Source organism: Lagopus leucura, unplaced genomic scaffold, assembly GCF_019238085.1.
Source record: "Lagopus leucura isolate 7727_CA_CO unplaced genomic scaffold, USGS_WTPT01 Super-Scaffold_100029, whole genome shotgun sequence".
Lineage (NCBI taxonomy): Eukaryota > Metazoa > Chordata > Aves > Galliformes > Phasianidae > Lagopus > Lagopus leucura.
The window spans coordinates 1766846-1784795 of record NW_024962280.1 but is presented as its reverse complement, the minus strand read 5'-3'; the positions used below and the strand labels follow the sequence as shown (position 1 = coordinate 1784795).

General features: G+C 42.7%; 1 protein-coding gene and 2 long non-coding RNA genes across 4 annotated transcripts; 1 reads left to right on the top strand and 2 right to left on the bottom strand.

Annotated features, from left to right (window-relative positions):
* The first annotated feature begins 1280 nt into the window (after positions 1-1280).
* ARL14 (ADP ribosylation factor like GTPase 14) lies at positions 1281-3732 on the top strand. Its single transcript, XM_042881204.1, has one exon. The coding sequence runs from the start codon at positions 1567-1569 to the stop codon at positions 2149-2151; it is 585 nt and encodes a 194-aa protein (XP_042737138.1). The 5' UTR covers positions 1281-1566; the 3' UTR covers positions 2152-3732.
* A 4991-nt stretch (positions 3733-8723) lies between these two features.
* On the bottom strand, positions 8724-17707 carry LOC122185513. Its single transcript, XR_006180897.1, has 3 exons — positions 17681-17707; positions 9813-9955; positions 8724-9291 (listed from the first exon to the last, which is right to left on the bottom strand). It is a non-coding gene; the product is annotated as an uncharacterized LOC122185513 (long non-coding RNA).
* Positions 15158-17660, bottom strand: LOC122185514. Of its 2 annotated transcripts, XR_006180898.1 has the most exons (4): positions 17057-17660; positions 16750-16961; positions 16372-16570; positions 15158-15703 (listed from the first exon to the last, which is right to left on the bottom strand). It is a non-coding gene; the product is annotated as an uncharacterized LOC122185514 (long non-coding RNA). The 2 variants fall into 2 exon arrangements; XR_006180899.1 differs by lacking the exon at positions 15158-15703 and having other exon boundaries at positions 16194-16570.
* Positions 17708-17950: the final 243 nt, after the last annotated feature.

Sequence of the window (17950 nt, the reverse complement as noted above, 5' to 3'; positions counted from 1 at the left end):
CAATTCATTCCTATACATTACTTATAAAGAAACACAAATGCTTCCTTCCGTGGTTTAATACCTCCTGAAAGAAATCCTACACGTAATCCACGTGTGTTATTCAATATGAAAAATGCACTACAGTGAGCATGTCTCTGCCATCTGTTGCTGCCCCCAATTAGTTCTGGTAAAACCCCTTTAGCTTCAAGAGAAACCAGCTTATGACTCGTCTGCCGAGGCTGAGGTTCATTTTACTCACTGTAATATCAGGGCAACCCCTGTCATGGGTATCACAACGACTACCCGTATCAGCAGCTTATTTAGCCAAAAGACCTTTGCATCTTTTTTGCTGGTTATGTGTTTTCTGAAGCACAAATGTACTGAGCCCCACGGGTCCATTAGGTATAAGGGCCAAATAAGCAGTGAAGCGCTCAGTGTGCATCAGGTTAGCGCAGTGTAGATCTACCAGCTGTCCAAAAAACGGAGGCTCAACATGATTCCAATAATATTAGACTGAATTTTCAATTTCCTCTTATTTAATCTATAGCTTAGAACACTAGTTTAAAAATAATCCCTTCTGATTCAGACTCAGATGCTTCCCTCTTTCTTATTCCTTTCTTAAAGGAAATCAATGCAGTATCTGTGAGCAACAACAGGACAGATGATAGCAAAGCTAACAAATGTCAGGTAGCTGAATCCCACCAGAGATCAGATCTCAAGATCTGTTCTGAGACTGCATCCTGCGTGGTGCAGTTGGACGTGTTCACACCAACATAACTCAGAGTTTGTAGTCACAGCAGAGCACTTTGTGCAGGAAGGAACAGGAAGAATAACTACTGAGTCAAAGGCAGCCAGCTTTAGAGCACAACACATTTTTAAGTGCAGGGCTAATACAGCTTGATTGAGTCCGTGTGTACCTCCACAGGCGAACATTAGAAACCACTTGAGATTAATGCCCTGCTGGGAGACGAGATACTCTGGTGAATCGGGAACTTTGTCGTTCCATGGGCTGATGAGCCTGGACAAACCAATAGGGTTTTCCTTCTCACTGGCTGTGTTATTAAGTTTCTTCTCCAAAAGGGATGCGGTGACACAGTGAGGTCTCTGTGGGCACTCACTGAGACAGCTGCAGGCGGGTGGTGGATCTCTGGACTGCAGGGTTTGGGTGTATAACCTGAATCAGATCACTGCTGATTCAGAGCACGCAGTTCTTCAGCAAAAGAAGAGTTCCTATATTCTAGAGGATGGTCAAGTGAGTATGGCTCAGTGTTTGAGCATGTTTAGAGACCTTTGGGCTTTGTGACCCATTGCTACATTACTCACTGCAGTCCCACCCACGGGCTTGGCATTGAACATTACACCTTCATAAATACTGTTTGCATATTATCAACTCGATAAAAGCCAGAATGTATTTGTACAGAGCTTTTACTTACTTTTCATAGCACAAAGCAGCTGCTTCCACTTCCTTTTCCTTACTCTTTGTGCTCCGTCTGACGGAGGAAGAAAGAAGTCGTACTGATAAAAACTGGCTCCACAGAAGACAGTGGATTCCGCCTCTAAAGGTTCAATACAGAAACCACGGCACAAATGGGCCTCCACATCACCAGGCACTCCAAAGTAAAACAAGCTAATATACTGATGTTAGGACTCGATTCGGCAGGGAAATCTACTCTGCTGTACAAGTTCAAGTCTGATGACGTTTTTCTAACGATTCCAACAATTGGCTTTAATGTCGATATGATCGAAACGGGGAAAGATTTTACACTGACTTTTTGGGATGTTGGAGGACAAGAGAAAATGAGACAGCTTTGGTGCAATTTCCTGGAGAATGCAGAAGGACTCATGTATGTTGTGGACAGCGCTGATAAGCAACGTCTAGAGGAATCAAAGAAAGCATTTGAACTCCTTTTAAAGAATGAATCCATAAAAAACGTGCCGGTCGTCGTGCTAGCAAACAAGCAGGATCTGCCCGGAGCTTTAAACGCTGAGGAAATAACCAGGAGATTCCACATGAAGAAGCACTGCTGTGACAGAAATTGGTACGTGCAGCCCTGCTGTGCCATCACGGGAGAAGGTCTGTCAGAAGCTCTCCAAAGGCTGACTGCATTTGCAAAACACTACAGCAGATCAAAGGAGATCTCTACAAGTTTTAAGCAAAAGGAAAAAAGTTAAGAATTTATGCCGTCAGATTTTGGTGAATATGACTCAAAATATTTTATAAGACTAAAATATTTGATTCTGGAGGACTCATTTATAAGTAAATAAATATTTATAATGCACTGGGACGATTTTAAATTATGTTCTTATACCTGCAGATGCTTCTGAGATACGGCAGATATTCTGAGATACGGCTTTTATTAGTGGCACCACGCTCAGGGTTATTCAGCTCAGATGTGTGTGCTGAATGGTAAAAGAGGCAGAGTTGACCAATTTTTGTAGTTGCAAAGAAAATAGGTGAGCAATGCTTAAAATGTTTGCGCCAAGTAATTCATCAAAAGGTAACAGAGCCAAGCAGTTCATTCAGTAAGAACAGCAAGAGATAAGATGTTGTTTCATTAGATGTACTCTGCGGATGTGTTCGTTGCTTGTAGTTGTTTGTAGCCTAAGCTCTTAGCTATGTGCAAAAAGAAATGTAACATTATTCAGTATTTGTTTGGATACTATTGCATTCTAGGACCGATTACTATGAACAGATTTTAACAAGCAGCATCTGCTCCTGCCAAGCCACAGATAAATCTGCTTGTAAGGGGTAGGTCTGCTGTCACACTGTTACCCCCCTGTCCCTCTGCTGCTGTTTGGGGCTGCTGGTCAGCTCTTAGAAATCAGGACGGATCCTGTCCTGCCTGTAGCAAAGCCACCTTAGATTTTGTTACTGAGTAATTTAGTTCTGATTAAATCTGACATAAGAAGTGCAACAAAGTGCTGATCCTGTTGCTACAGCTTGGGGATTAAAAAAAAAAAAATTGAATGAAATTTCTGTTGAGTCTTCCTGATTCATGAAGGAGTGAATTAGTATTCTGAATGCTTTAAAGCAACGATGGATTGTTAACTAGAAGACTAATTGAACTGTATCGACCGTGAAAACAGTTTAAATGCTAAGATGGAAAAGTTAATAGAGCCTGTTCCTTCATAAGGAAGTGAAAAAGACCGTTGGTTATGTAGTTATTGGTTATACAATCCCAGAACATCCAGCCCATCTATTTCTGCCTTCTTGAGCCATGTCTGCAGAGGTAGGATGCTCCGGGGCTCAGGATGTTTGCTTAGACACCTGGATTTCTTCTCCCCTGCATCTATCACAATCGCTGGCCATGTCCTTCAGTCACTCAGCAGCCCCTTGGCAAAAGGATCTCTGAAAAGCTGTGGCAAAGCTCAGCACGTGTGCCTGGTGTGCAGGAAGTTTGCATTTCATTCTTAGTAATAAACAGGCAGGAATTTCAAGTTGCAGAAGGGTGAAGAAGTGAGTAAAGCCCCCAGCTGTACCCTGCTGTCTCATGCATGCGTTATTCACAGACGAGAAGCCATCAGGTGAATTCACTGCAGTAGTGAACAAAGGAAGCTTTCTCAGCAGAAGCTGTTATTAACACTGACAGCAATTACTGTGGGCTAAATCCTGAGTCATGTTGAGCCTACGTTTCCAAGAGCAGAGCAGGTCTGCAGACTCGACATTGCCTGGGCTGTTCATTCAGAGTCAGTGTAAAATACCTTCTAGCACAGAAAATATTTCTGATGAATGCGCAACCATGGAAATGTTGTTTTTCCAAACTAAATTCAATGTTAAAAATGTAACATTTCAGACCAATAAATTTATAAACATTTGTATGAGTGTGATTTAATTCTCCCAGTCATTTAATCTGATCAGGTATCGATTACAAATCAGAATCCAGTTCACTGGCCTCAGGACTTCCTCGTTCAGCAAGGGATTTAATGAGTGTACCAGGGTCTCTAATTAGACAAGAAGTTCTGAAGGGAGAAGCAGCACAGTATGATTAGACCCAGTTGGCAGAGCTAAAATACAGAAGCAGCTCTCCGGCACACAGTCGCTCCTCCAGGTTATCAGATTAAATGATGCCCACATTGATTTGAAGCAAATCTTTTACATTGCACTTCAAAGGAAATAAGACTTTTTTACATTCACTTAATATCAAGTACTTTTCCTATTTGTATTTTTTGTAAGGGCTTTCCTCAGGAAACGAAGCCCTGGCCATTTTATCTGCCTGTGGAGACCCCTTCCCCTGGATGATTTTGAAGCCTCAAAACAAATATCAATCAAGCTGGACGTAGCGGAGGATTCTCAAAGGAATTGCATGCTTGAAAGTTTAATTAAAAAAATCAATGATAGAGAAAAGGGACCACACTGGTGCCCCCACTGAGGGCAAGGCTGATAAGGTACAAGAGACAGATCTCCCAGGGGATAAATGCTCCATTTTAGCATTTCAGCCACAAGAGAGCCAACAAGAAGACAGAAATCCACAGCGCGGACTTAATTAGTTTGCCTGCTCCCAGAGCTCCTCCTGGTTGGTATTTTTCTATACTGTATGGATGAAGTGTACTGGGCTTCTTTGGGATGAGCACACAGCGGGCATAGAATCCACTGTTCAAAACTGCCTTTCTACATCTGGAATAAAGCATCTCCTTGAGAACCCACCACGTCCAGGGCTGTGGAGAGGCCTATTCCATGGGTAAGAAGGTGCGGAGGAAGAGCAGCTTGTAGGAGCAGAGAGCAGAGCACGTCTGGGTGGGCCCTGCAGCCAAGGTGGCACATCTCCCCGGCCCACAGCCAGGCAGGGTTTGTGCTGAATGAGTTGTCAGAGGAGGAGAGCGGGGCCTCCTGTGCCAGTTGCCACATCTGTGCCTTCTGCTCTTGTGCACACAACGCAACCCAGGGCGCCGTCTGCTCCCTGCTGGAAGCCTGGAAGTTGTTTGATACCCGATCCCATCACAGGTCACGTGTGAAATTGATGGCAAGGAAGTTAAAAAGGCATTTCACCACTCCATCCTGCTATGGGGAGCTTCAGATCATTCAGCTGCTTGGCTGAAAAATACAGTTAGCAGAATAGTGTATATGTTCAAGAGCACAACCAAACTGAATCCTGCTTGTGCTAAAAATACAAGGCACAGCATCACAAGCACAGTTGATTTCTGGATAACTTTTATTTTGTTATTTAAAAGCTGCATTGGATACAAAAGCTATAAGGATCCTAAAAACAATTTTAGGATTCTTGAAGGAAATGTTCAGGGTGCCTCGAGAAAGCAAGAAGAGTGCTGCCCCCTGCTTGTGCAACAGGAATGTCAGAAGCTGCTTTTTCATACTGCAGCCAAACTGAGCAGCAGATCAGATGCTGTGTGACTGGAAAAGTTTGCTTGGGGGAAGGTTTTAAAGGCATTGGGGATCTTGCCAGCCTTCTATGATGATTCTGGGTTTGGAACTCTTTTCATTAGCTTTTGCAATGAACCACACCCTGACTGCAGGTCCTGACCTTTGGTTCCTGCATTTCTTATTGATGCATACTGACAGTCTTGTGCAACTGCATGAGACAGGCAGAAACATCAAACATGTTGCAGCTGCACTGTAGGAGCCCTCCAGTGTCTGCTATTACACGAATTTGGCTGTGCCTGTTTGTTTCTGCTCAGAACAATCATCCCTGAACAAGTCAATGGTGCATAGCTGAGACTGTGAAACACAAAGGGCAGGATGTGAGAATCCTCAGCACGCTGTATGCTGTCAGCTGTACAGGAGCTTATTCAGTGGGAAATGTTTGGGTGTGATCATTTAGAAGCTAACAAACATGGAATATGGGGAAACGTCCTTCTGACCACACATTGATGACTGTGGTATAAAATCACAATTGTCCTCCTGAATTTTGGAACAGATGTCACAGAGCTGACTGAACGCCATCCCAACAGGACTGAATGCTGTTTTAAGGGCAGACAGGGAACAACCTAAGGAACCACGGCACATCTGGATGGTAACACTCCCTCCTTCCTCTGGGAAACAACTCCTCCAGTAGCTGAATACTCTGCAGAATCAAAGGAAGGAATAGTGCAGAAGAAATGCAGGACAAGGCTTTCTCAGTATCAGGTACTCTAAGCCGATCAAGTTACCTCACATGTCTCTATTCCCTCTCCTTTCAGACAACTAAACTCCAATAATGGAAGACTTTCATATATTGAAACAAACATCGTCTGCTTTTATTTGTTCAGAATATTTAGAAGCACTGTGTGCATGTTGAAGTAGGCTTTTCTGTTAAAGTAAATGACCCATGCAAAGTTCTGTGCTGCTACAACTAGAGTTCTTGCACTTGTAAGTGACTCAAGTACTCCTATTAAGCACAGGCGTAAGGAATCTGGACATTTAAACCTCATCAGATCACAGTAGATTCTGTAAGTCTCTGTAATTCAGGATATCAAGTCTTGAGGGTGGAGACCCTACTTAAAAAGCACACACCATCCTCTGGGTAACATTTACAAATACAAATTCATAAAACTGTAACAACTTAAAACAGGCCTTATTTTGAATACATGTGACTTCAACAAATCACGCTTTACCTCGTGACTTCCTTCCTGCAGAGTTCTGTGACGCTCTTGTCCTGCTCACAGCACTGCACAGTTTACCTGCAGCATCGCTGTGCTACATCTGGAGCGAAGCTGGGCTGCCATGAAGGGACACCTCCCACCCCCCTCTCCTCCCTGAGCCCTTCCCCAGCTACACAGTTACACTTGCAGGTCTCTGCACAGCAGAAATTTTCTCACTTTCCCACTGCTTCAATAGTTACCACAGAAGCAATGGCAGTTTTTGTGGTCTTTTTATTAGATTTTCATTGAGCCCTGTGTGCTTGCTCTCACGCTGCTCTTTACACTTGGAAACAATAACCCAAATGCATTTACAGAACTGTTTCATTGTTTTCTTCCAGATCCTTCCTTAAAGCACTCCCTTCCCACCACGCATTCAGAAATCCTGACAATAGCTCTCCTGCTTTTATGATACGGCCTTGGCCCATATTTTTGACAACTATTTTATTATTTCCTCTTTTAGCCCCAGAATGTGCTTTCTTTGGTCCAAAGATCATCTTTTTGTTCTGCGTTTCATATAGTTCCTGATTGATGAGAAGAGTTTATAGGTTATATCCTATCGCTATTGCCCCAGTCCTGTGGGATATCTGCAAAAATAAGCCATTTTTGAGTTAAAATAAACCATGAGGCTTCAAAATCTAAGCCTCGTGTATTTGTCCTTTACAGCAAAGATAGTTGGAGGCAGCAGCAACACCTGCGCTGCTCCAAAGCCAATCTCCCTAACAACCACGCTTGGCTGTTAAAGGGTAGCTGTGCCTTAACACTGCTCAGATACTTTATCTAAGGTACACACATTAATCACTGAAGAATGCTACTCTCTCAGCCCTCTCTTAACTGATTTGGAATTCTGAATTCATGAGAAAATCCCTCATTTCACTTTGACATAAAATAAAACACAAAGGCATTCTGTAAGCAGCTTAACAACTACATGAGAGATGAACGTCAGCTCCGTCAGTCGGGTTTGATGCCCAGAGCCCTTCCTCCTCTGGATGCTGTCATCTCACCTCCCCACAGCACAGGGCCGTGCATTTTGACTGAAAGCACCTTTTTCCCTTGCTGAGGATTTACAGTGTAAGGTTCATTGTCCCTGAACTGTGCAGAGCTGCTGGCAGTAGGAATGCTGATGCACTCATCAGTTACCTGCGCGCGCTGCAGGCAGCACAAGTGTGTAAAAATACAGCTTGATTCACTCTGGTTTATTTCCTAATCTAAGAAGATAAAATAAAATAAGAAATAGTCTGCTTCAGACAAGGTATAGAAGGAATTATGCAGGAGGTGAACTGAGGGAAGATAAGTATGGAAACACAATGGAAGAATACAAAAAAAAACAAAGAAAAATTGGTGAGAAGCGTTCCCAGGGCAAACAGAGCAGTGGGTGCGTGCAGGCAAACTGAGCAACACAGAGCAACACGGACAAACAGGTCATGCTGCAGTCACCAACTCTTGAGCATTTTTCACATTTCCCTCTCGCAATAAGTGTGATAAGAAGCCTCTTCTTGTTCTAAAATCAATATTTAACGCATTCCCGCTTTGCTCACGTACGTAACCACCCAAATATTTCGCTGTGTGCATCACACAAAAGGAGATTTTTTTCATAGGTTTCAGTGACATTCGGCCCCCCAAAGAACATCTCCTTAGAGAAAGTGTGGTACAAATAACTGACTCCCTATAGCAACTCTAAGTAATGCTAACTACTTAATCCCAAATAAGAATAATTAAAATAAGTTGCACCATATCAAAATCAATTGTGGAAATGAAATGCAGTAGCCTAAAGTTGCTCTCCTATCTATCCTACACAAGAAGACACTCGTGTTTCTCAGCTGCTTAGTAAGGACTATGCTTCACACCTTTCCTTTTTTAAAACTAGGGTTTTCCAAAGAGTCATTTGGTTCATCAAGCACTTGAAGTTATCTTTTACTGCCTACACTAATGGGCAAACAAATACACAGTCTTAGGTCTCGTGTTAGCAAAAAGCCCATGTAGAGTTCTGGGTAAAATTCAAGGCAAATACTGGAAGTCCCTGTCTGATTTGAGCAATATTGCAAAACCACTTCGTAAAAGTTCAGTATTTCCTCACTGAGACATCTTGTGGCCATAGGACATACTGCAGTTAATAATAATTAAACTGTAAATTCAAATAGTGACAACGCGAGCTTGAGATCATTTTGGTTTGAGATGTTTATGCAACACAGAGCTAAAAACCTGCACCCTCCTTTTTCAACCACAATCTCATTAATTAGAACAGCAATGAAGCACCTTCAGATACGAACCTTTACAGATATCAATACTTACAGCCCAGTGGTACCAAATGTGGCACCTCAGGAAATACCCACACTTCATTCCACCTGGAGACGACTGTTTCAAAATTACAGCACTTTGGGGAACAGAAACTTCCTAACGGTGCACGTTTTCTCAAAGAGGTGTCTAAGCAGAGCCATGCATTTACTTCAATATTTGACCTGGACAAGAAATCTGCAGCTTGAAACCACTTCAAATGTAAATATTCCAAATCAACTCCAAACGCCACGGACTGAAATGTTCGGCATTCTTCTGTCAGAAGATTTTCCTCAAATAACTTCTTTTGAGGAAATTATTTAGAATTCTCTCATTAACAATTCTTAGTATTCTGTTTGTACCTCACTGGATCATCTCCTCCTCTCGCAGCCCTTCCAACTCATGAAGATAAGTGTACCACCAGTGAGGAAGTGGCCAGAAGAGCTCCCCCGATACGCAGGAGTCCTTCTGTAAGTGAATGATTACATCATTAACACAGAGCCCTCTCCTATATGTTTCTCCCTTTGCTCTGGGGGCTTACAAACCTCACTAACCCACTGGGCACAAAGACACTGTGTATTTCCTTCTAATTAAAAACCCACTCAATACATTAGCAGTGTAATTCACGTATACAGCAAATTGTATGATGTCTTTCATATCTGCTTCACGGGGTTCTGATTTATTTACAGTATGTAAATGCTGAGAGGATTAAAACTGTTCCTATCTCGTGGGAATCCCTCCTGCAGTCTGGTCTATAGAAGGAGCTGTGAGTGTCGTATATAACGAGCTAAAATTAACAGAACAAGCCTGACATTTACTTGAAAATCTCTTGAAGTTTTGGAGCACTGAACTTAATTTTTGAAGAAACTTGATTTAATGTTTGACTGTTGTGCTGCTGGTGGATGGTAGCGTCTTGTTTTAGACAATTCAAGAGTAATTCCATAACAGCACTCACCCCAACCTAGCACCCCTCTGATAGCCAAACTTACCTCCCCAGAAAGTGAATCCTCGTGCCATCAAACACGTGGCTGTGCCCCCACCTGAATGGCTGTCGGTGGGTTTTCCAGTTGAGGCTGTTGTGACTGGGGTGCAAATCACCCACTGGTTCCTTTTCCTAACTCTTGGTCGTAGCCTTTGGGAAAAAAAGTAAACAACAGTCATTCAGATATTCAATAGGCTTTACCCAGTAACACAGATGTCCAAAGCTTAACGACCCGTCAGTGCACAACCCTTGCCTTTTCCCTTCTTCCTTCACTCTCTCCTTTGTTTTTGCTTTTTTTTGTTTTTCTCCGAAAGCAATTTTTATCATGAGAGTAAAATATACACTGGCAGCTGTGGACACAGAAACAAATATTCAGGCAGGTAAGTCTGCCTCAAAATCTTCTGTGTAACAGATGGGAGTGCAAGGCAGCTTTGCATCAGCTTTTTACTTGCTACTCTGTGGGCAAGTACTAGTCATAGTCTACTGAAATACAGCAAGAAACACTGGGTTGACCAACACAGCATCCAGGACTGCCATGCTGCCAGTCCTGTCATCAGCAGCACTGCTTCCCCCCAGTCCTCTCTCTGTGCAGCGTTATTCTCCTGCAGGAACAGCACAGAATTCTGCCCTATCTGTCTCACGGATTGAATATCACCACTGAGAAAGGACAACAGGTACTCCATCGCCTATCAGGATGTAATTATGTGCTCCTAAACCAGAATTGCCATTAACCTCAAAGTGAATTTTCACACGAAGTAGTTAGTGATTCATAACAGCCCTGAGTTACAGTTCGTAACTGAAAGGAGATTTTAATAATATAAAAAGAAGTAATGAACGCTAAAAGAAAGAGTTGATGTAGGTGATCTGATAGAAGTATAGAGTTCTTTAAGCTACTAAAACTCCACGTATTTCAGGGAAATTATGTGGCCATTATTCCCCCTCCAAAAGAAAAGCTGAAACAGAAATATTACCCTTTATCAGACACCAGAAAATAAAGGAGAGCTCAGTCACAAATCCTTACAAGAATGGGCCTCGTTAGTGCTGCTGCTCAGAAGTACTCATTTTCTACATTATAGTTCAACAAAGAGATATGCATAGTTAGTGTATTTTCACATCCCTACTCAATATCAATCCTTCAGCCTTCCGAAATTCCAAAGGCAGTTATGTATTCCAGTTGCCTTGCAAAATTAGACTGAAACGCAGCATTGAAAATAGCAATCTGCATCTGGACATTTACATATTTATTCATAAAAGATGCATCTCAGATCCGATGCCATTTTATACGCTAAATTCTGCTCACTGGCAGTATCAACAGCCAGAATCATAGAATGGTCTGGGTTGAAAAGGACCTCATCATCTAGTTTCAACCCCCCTGTGCCACAAGAGCAGGCTGCAGAGCCACATCCAGCCTGGAAAGAAGTAATACAGCTTAAAATTCAGGTGCTGCCTTAAGTGTCCCTAGCTCTGTGATCCTATTAGTCTTAGAGTCACAGAACACCCTGAGTTGGAAGGGACCTACAAGGATCACGGAGTGCAACCCCTGGCTCCACACAGCACCACCCAAAATCCAAACCCTATGTCTGAAAGCATTGTCCAAACACTTCTTGAACTCCAGTGGCTTGTAGCTGTGACCAGTGCCTTGGGTTGCCTCTTACAGGCCTTGAGTGTTCCATGTCCAATGGGAAACTCATTGCCTAACACTTCATATTAATTTTTAATTATCTAAGCATGCTGTACATAACACTTGTTTTTCAAAATACAGCTCTGAGCATCACTCTCCCACCTGATAGACCAAGGAACAGAGGATATGAGGGCAGCTGACCTCCCCTTTCTGCAGACAGCACAGGAGAGGAACAGGATTCAGAAAACTGAAGTTCCCAGCCCTATGTGCAGATAATAGTTTTCCTTTTAAGAACCATTATGGAATTCACCTAAAGCAAGAAGATTCCCTTCACTGTGCTATCATCAGTGGAGCTACCAGAGGAGAACTTGGTTCCAGGGACTTCTTTAGAAGGGACTTTTTTTTTTTAACATGGAAACAAGATACCCCCAAGCCTTGCAGCTAACACAGAAGCAGCTCATTTAACCAACAATTTCCTCACTTTTTATCTCAAACAAACTTTTTCCCCCCAGTATTTATTAGGAAATTGTTCTCTTTGAAAGGTAGAGCTGCTGAAACAAAGACAGGAAACTCAACTCCACAGTCTGTGGATCCCTGCTTGGTTCTCTTTCTTCTTCAGCTATTTGCAGCTGACAGATTCTGCGATCACTTCCAGCACCGAGAAACTTCCTTGGCAAGAGTTCCTGCGTGGTCCCTAAGTCTGTCTTCAAACGATCTGATCATTAAAAGCCAAAAGTGCAGAGACTGGTGAATTTTCCTACAGTTCAATTTAAATCAAAAGCAATCTCAAAATAGAAGGTTCTATTAAATACAAAGTCATATTAAATCAGACTAACTGAGCTCAGGCACAGGTTCACGTACCGCTCCACACAGCTCTGACAGCCTGACCGTAAGCTCTAACACGAGTGCCTGCTGCTCAGTGCTTGCAGTCATGTGGGAGCCCTACGTTTGTTTTCTAATCACAAGAGCAGATGTTCAGCTGATGTGAATCAGCAAACCGCCCCCAAAGCCAAAGGAACTACCTTTAATTGGTACCATCTGGGGATCTGTTTTGCAGGCCCTCTTTTTGAAGGCAAAGAATGCAGTGCGTTATCTTAGAACTCATCGCACGGTAGCTTCCAAAAAAAATGGAAAAGGAAAATATCTAAAGCTCTTTAACTAGGAAAAAGTCCTCATGATGTGGTGTTTCAAACTCAAACAGGCCGCGTGGGAGGACATCCCCAGGCCAATTATAATACTTAGGCTCTAAGCAAGCACAGGAAAGAAAGCCTGGTGAAGGACAGCGTTAAACGAGTGAGAGCACTCAAACTGATTTGGCACAGTGACATCAACAGCCTTTGGATTTATGGACAGCTGATATGGGCCAGCGCTGAAACCAAGCGCGGGAGCGTCTCTCAGTAATGTTAGTGCACTGTACAACGTGATTACAGTGTCACAAATGGAAAGGTGTTGAATCCCACCGAGTTTTGGACAGCTTAGGACATGTTAGGCTGATTTTCAGTTCCGTGCAGTCCATTGCTCTGAGTATTTGTGTTGCTAGAAAGTAGGTTTCTAAGCACTGCTCCAGCTAAAGGGTAGTTTTTAGAAGTGTAAATACATTAGGTTTTTCTCTAAATACAGCAAAGCTGAAATACAGCGTAACCAATGACTCTAAATTGTACTTGTAAAATGGACCCAGGAAAATAAAGACATGCACCAGAACTCCACAGCTTTTGGATGTGACAGAAGCATCCTGCTGCATGAGAGAATGACTCTTGTGTGCAAATGAATTTAGCCCAAAGATATGAGAGCTGAAACTACTTGCAGAAAATTCCCTAGAAGCTATTTCTGCTCATGCACTGTAGCAGCACCTGTCATTGATTACACGGGCTGTATTACCTTTCAAAGCAGGGTAAATCATTTCTCTCCCAGCCTTGGCTGCAGAGCAGCACTGTGATGCCTTCCTAGGGGTAACTGCAAGGCCTGAGATGAACACAGACACTTGCCAGGGGTGGTTACAAAATGTTGGATTACTGTACTACATGTTATGTACAGTCAAGAGTTTGTGGTTCACATATTTTACTTCTGTCATGCAAAGCTTCCAACAAAAAGCAATATTAAGCAGCAGAGTAACAGTTTAAAAAGCACACTGAAAAAGTGAGCAGAGAGTCAGGGCAGAAGGCTGTGCTTTGTTTCAGACATTCATTTATCTAAGACAGCAGTATTAATGTATTTGTAGCTCAAAAGGGATGACATGCATCCACCCCACATTTCTTCACTGCACAGGCCATCATACTGCACTTTTCACATGCCTCCAGGTGTCAGTAAAAAGTAAAGCCATGATAGCAGTCAGCAATGACTGCAGGAACTCTGCTGCGTTTGTTGTGGCTGCTGCAGGTACAGCACTGCAAATTGACTTACAACTGGAGCAAAGCAAATCTGAACAGCTAACAAAGAACCAGCTAACAAAGGAAGAGGTCACAGAACCTCAGGTTTGTGTGAACATTTTCTAAAAGAGAGAAAATTACAGTCTGGCTCAAACAGTTCAAATGGGTAAAATAGGAAAACAGCACAGGAGATTGCGGGGGCTCAGGCAAAACCCAAAGCCGTACCAAAAGGTGACACCCAAAACACAGCAGCTGGAAATGGCACGTACAAAAGCACAGTTCTAACTCAGTGATGTACAGGAGGACTGAATGTAACAGCAGCACTCAAAGAGTAGAAATCAATTTTTCCTCTTAATCTTAAGAGTTGTGCTGCCTTTTGCAAAAGCACAGCTTTGATTTAGTTCCCCTAAAGCAGCCTGTGGCTCCCAGTTCAGGGGAAGGCCAGAAATACAAGCAGAGTGCATGCTGCTCACAGCCCAGTGCCGTGCTGTAGGTCTGCACAGGCTCATGCTAAGGCTGTGTGCTGACTTGTTTCTGGCACCATTATGCCTCCACCTGCCCTCTCCTTCAGCAGAAAAAGTCTGTCAGCACCTCCATCTCTCTCTAGAAAAGCTTTTGATGTTAAGGAGCTACAGCAGAGCACTTTGGGGACAAGTGAAAACAAGTGCAAAGAACCTGAGCTGCTTCATGGAGCCTGAACCAGCCATAGAGTTTTACTTGAATGGCTCCTATTCAATCTTACGTAGCTGTTTTTTGTAACGATATCCATCTCAAAATAAAGCCCCATTCTGTGAAACCCAGTTCAGTTTTGATGTCTTTCTCAACCGGTGCAGCATTCACAGCTGATCCCAGTCCAAGTTCAGGTATTACTTGGTATGGCTGTTTTAACATCCAGCAAGCTCCCTTGGATTCCAGACTTGGAAATGCTGCTTGTAAAATGAACACATGTATAGCTGTGTTTGCACACCAAACAGAAGATTATCAAAAAATATCCTACCTACTTTTTCGTTAATACTAGCTATTCCATTTTGAGTCTGAAAAGGCACATAAGCCCCAGGATTAGCGAACATTTTTCTATGTACAAAACAAATCTTCTCAGTTTTACATAATATTTTGTTCCTTACACTACAGACAGAGGTTTACTGGCATGAGAAGCGATTTCCAGCAACTCATTTTGCTCAAATGGACCACAATTTCTGCTTTATGTTAAAAAAACAGAGCAGCATCACAAGAATTCCGAAGAGAACTGTTCTTCAAAACAAGTCTTCCACGTGTTGGGAGATTTGCATGGCAGATCTGAAGTAAAATCAAACCAATACAAAAATAAGGTGGTAATTGTTCCTCTGAGAGCTAAACAGATTTATCAGACTACAGTTAAACAAAATGCACTTGATTAATCTCTGGTTACGTCTGCACTTAAGACAGACTGTAAATTATTCTTCAGATGATACCAGACCAGAAATACAGATCAAAGACTGCTGAAGGATAGTCTTCCTCTGAACATACATAATTTAATAACAGCGAAGCTTGCTCTTGAATTTTGCATGAAGGTGCACGGTAAGAAAACCACGTGTGTCAGAATGGTCTGTTAGATCTGTGATTTTAAGGCAGGTGTCAATTTGAAGGAAGATTCTCCGAGGAATGCTGAGTGATTCTTAGTTATTTTCAAATGGTTACTCATGAAATGACACGGCTGTTGCTCAGCTCCTCCTTTCGGTCAATCTTTTTCCAAGAACTGAGAGGTAATGCTAAGAGAGAGATGATTCCATGGAAAGGTCATTGTTACTAGTTGGGGCATTGAGTCAGTTTTGGTCGCTAGAGAATGTGCTGGCTTTCCAATTCCATCCTTCCCAAACTACATGCTGTGTAATCAGTCAGAGCTGAGTGTGGCGACAGAGGTGATAAATCAGCCTGTTTGGGTTAGCAAAGACAAGGAAAGGCTAACTATGAAAACAGCAGCGATGGGAGAAAATTTGTCATTCTTTTTGTTAACTTCTGGGCCAGCTCTTGGACACTGTGTGTTTTTTTCACCTTGTCATCTTAAGGCATGATCAGAAATCAAATTACAGAGACCCATTTCATTATTGGTGACCACATTTTGCAGAGACAGAGCCTCAGTTGTGCATTAACCCACGGATTCACAAAGAAAACTTCTTAAGGATGCAACAGTCTAAAAACCACTCTGCAAAAATGTTTCCCTGGGACTCAACAGCTGTTCCTCCAAGGAAGGGACAGCACAACTAACCAGCAAAAACGTGATAGATCTGTAAAGCACTTGACATCTTATGAGACCAATGATTTCATGTCTTTCTGTAACAGTAACTTTTCAGTATTTTTACTTATGCTATTACGCAAAGCTCCAAAGCAGTTTCACTTTTGAAAAGCCTTGTATTTCCTTCTGTCTCATGCAATTTCCTCAGGAGGAGCAAAACGTTAACTGTACAAACAGCTTAATCAGCCAAAATGCATAGTGCTTCACCTCAAATTTTCACTTCAAAAAATACATAGCTAGTTTAACTTCAGTTCTGTTTAGGTATTCCCTTCTGCATTCTCTTACCATGTCAAACAAACAAACATACATAGTTCAGCAAAGGCATTAGATCACGGTTGGCAGCGTAGATCTATTTCCATCACATTAACTGTGTGATTGCAATAGCTGTCTTCAGCTGGGGCAGTTTCAAAGATGACAGAGAATGAAGAAAATACAGGATTTTGCGTGTCTCTGTGAAACATACAATACAATCCTCAGCCACAAGAGGAGGCAGCCTTAAAACATGCCTGAAAATTAAATCAGAAGTAGGGAAGTTTCACTTTAGCTAATTCAAACCATTCAGACGTAAATACAGAGCTACAAAATAAACTCAGTACAACAAAAGCCATAGCAAATGTAAGAGATTTCCAATTTGGTAAAGCAAAATATTTTACCTGCTAATCCTTTCATTAAAATAGTGCATTACCTCTTAAGACACAAATAGACAAGTACAGAAAATTTCTTTCTTGTATACCAGACTGCAACATCCAGGAGTTACTGTTGCTGGCTTCAAGGAAGATGGTAGACAACAAGGTACGCCCATATATTTAGTGAGACTGAAGTACTAGGTACCACTCCCAGCATAATTTTGTTAGAAGTTAAAGTTGTGTCCAAATGTTACATGCAGTACCAAGTAAGCTTTGAAAGGAAGAAAACAAAACAGTGTTATCTTCACAAAATATCCAGGGTTTTTTTTATTATTATTATTCTTTTAATCCTTGTTGTCTGCCTACCCAGAAATTTTCTGTGATCTGATCAGCCGTGTCACAAAAAAACTGCAGAATTAGGAGATTTCTTCTGCATTTCTGGAAAAGTCACTGCCAAGAAGCTGTAGCTTATCAGCTCCGAGTTTCCAACAAACAGTGTTGTTATACTCCTAATTTACCAAAATAATGACGTATCAGAGAACCACATCACTTGGTGTAAACAGAAAGCCTCAGCTGCGTTCAAACAAAACACATCCATGGAATTTTCATGGTACCATTATTCTCTTTGCTGCTATGCTCAATATAAATTCAGGAAAGACTTTCTGCAACTGCAACAGCTGGTGCAACACATAGGTGACGTTTTCGTTATAAAGCATCCTGGAAGGAAGCAAAGAGTTAACAAACCCGTGTAACGTTGAAAGCTCTTAACTATTATGGAAACCTCGTGTCCGCCAATATTGATAAGAGAGGTAGTGGCTTTATTTCTAACAGGGGAGGTTTAGGTCGGGTATTGGGCTACATTTCTTCTCCAGAAGGTGGTGATGCACTGACAGAGCTGGGATTCCCATCCCTGGGGGAGCTCAGAGGGGATGCAGGCAGAGGGCGCCGAGCCCTAAGCACACACAGCGCCGATTCTCTACCGGAGCTTACCCGCGTCCCCACAGGAGCCGCCGCAGCACCCGCCGCTCCCCGCGCCCCGCTTCCTCCTCTGCCCCCTCAGCCGCGCCTACCGCCAAGGCCTGGGGAAGCAGGGCTGATATCGCCTTCATTGAGACCGCAGCCCTCTCTGACACACACACACCAGCCCCCAAGGGGAAGAAATGCATTATTGAAACGTTTAATTGACTTTTGCCAAGTCTGGCGTTACAGCGACGACCGCGCTCCCCTCAAGACGACGAGCGACCGCCTCCCGCTCCTCCC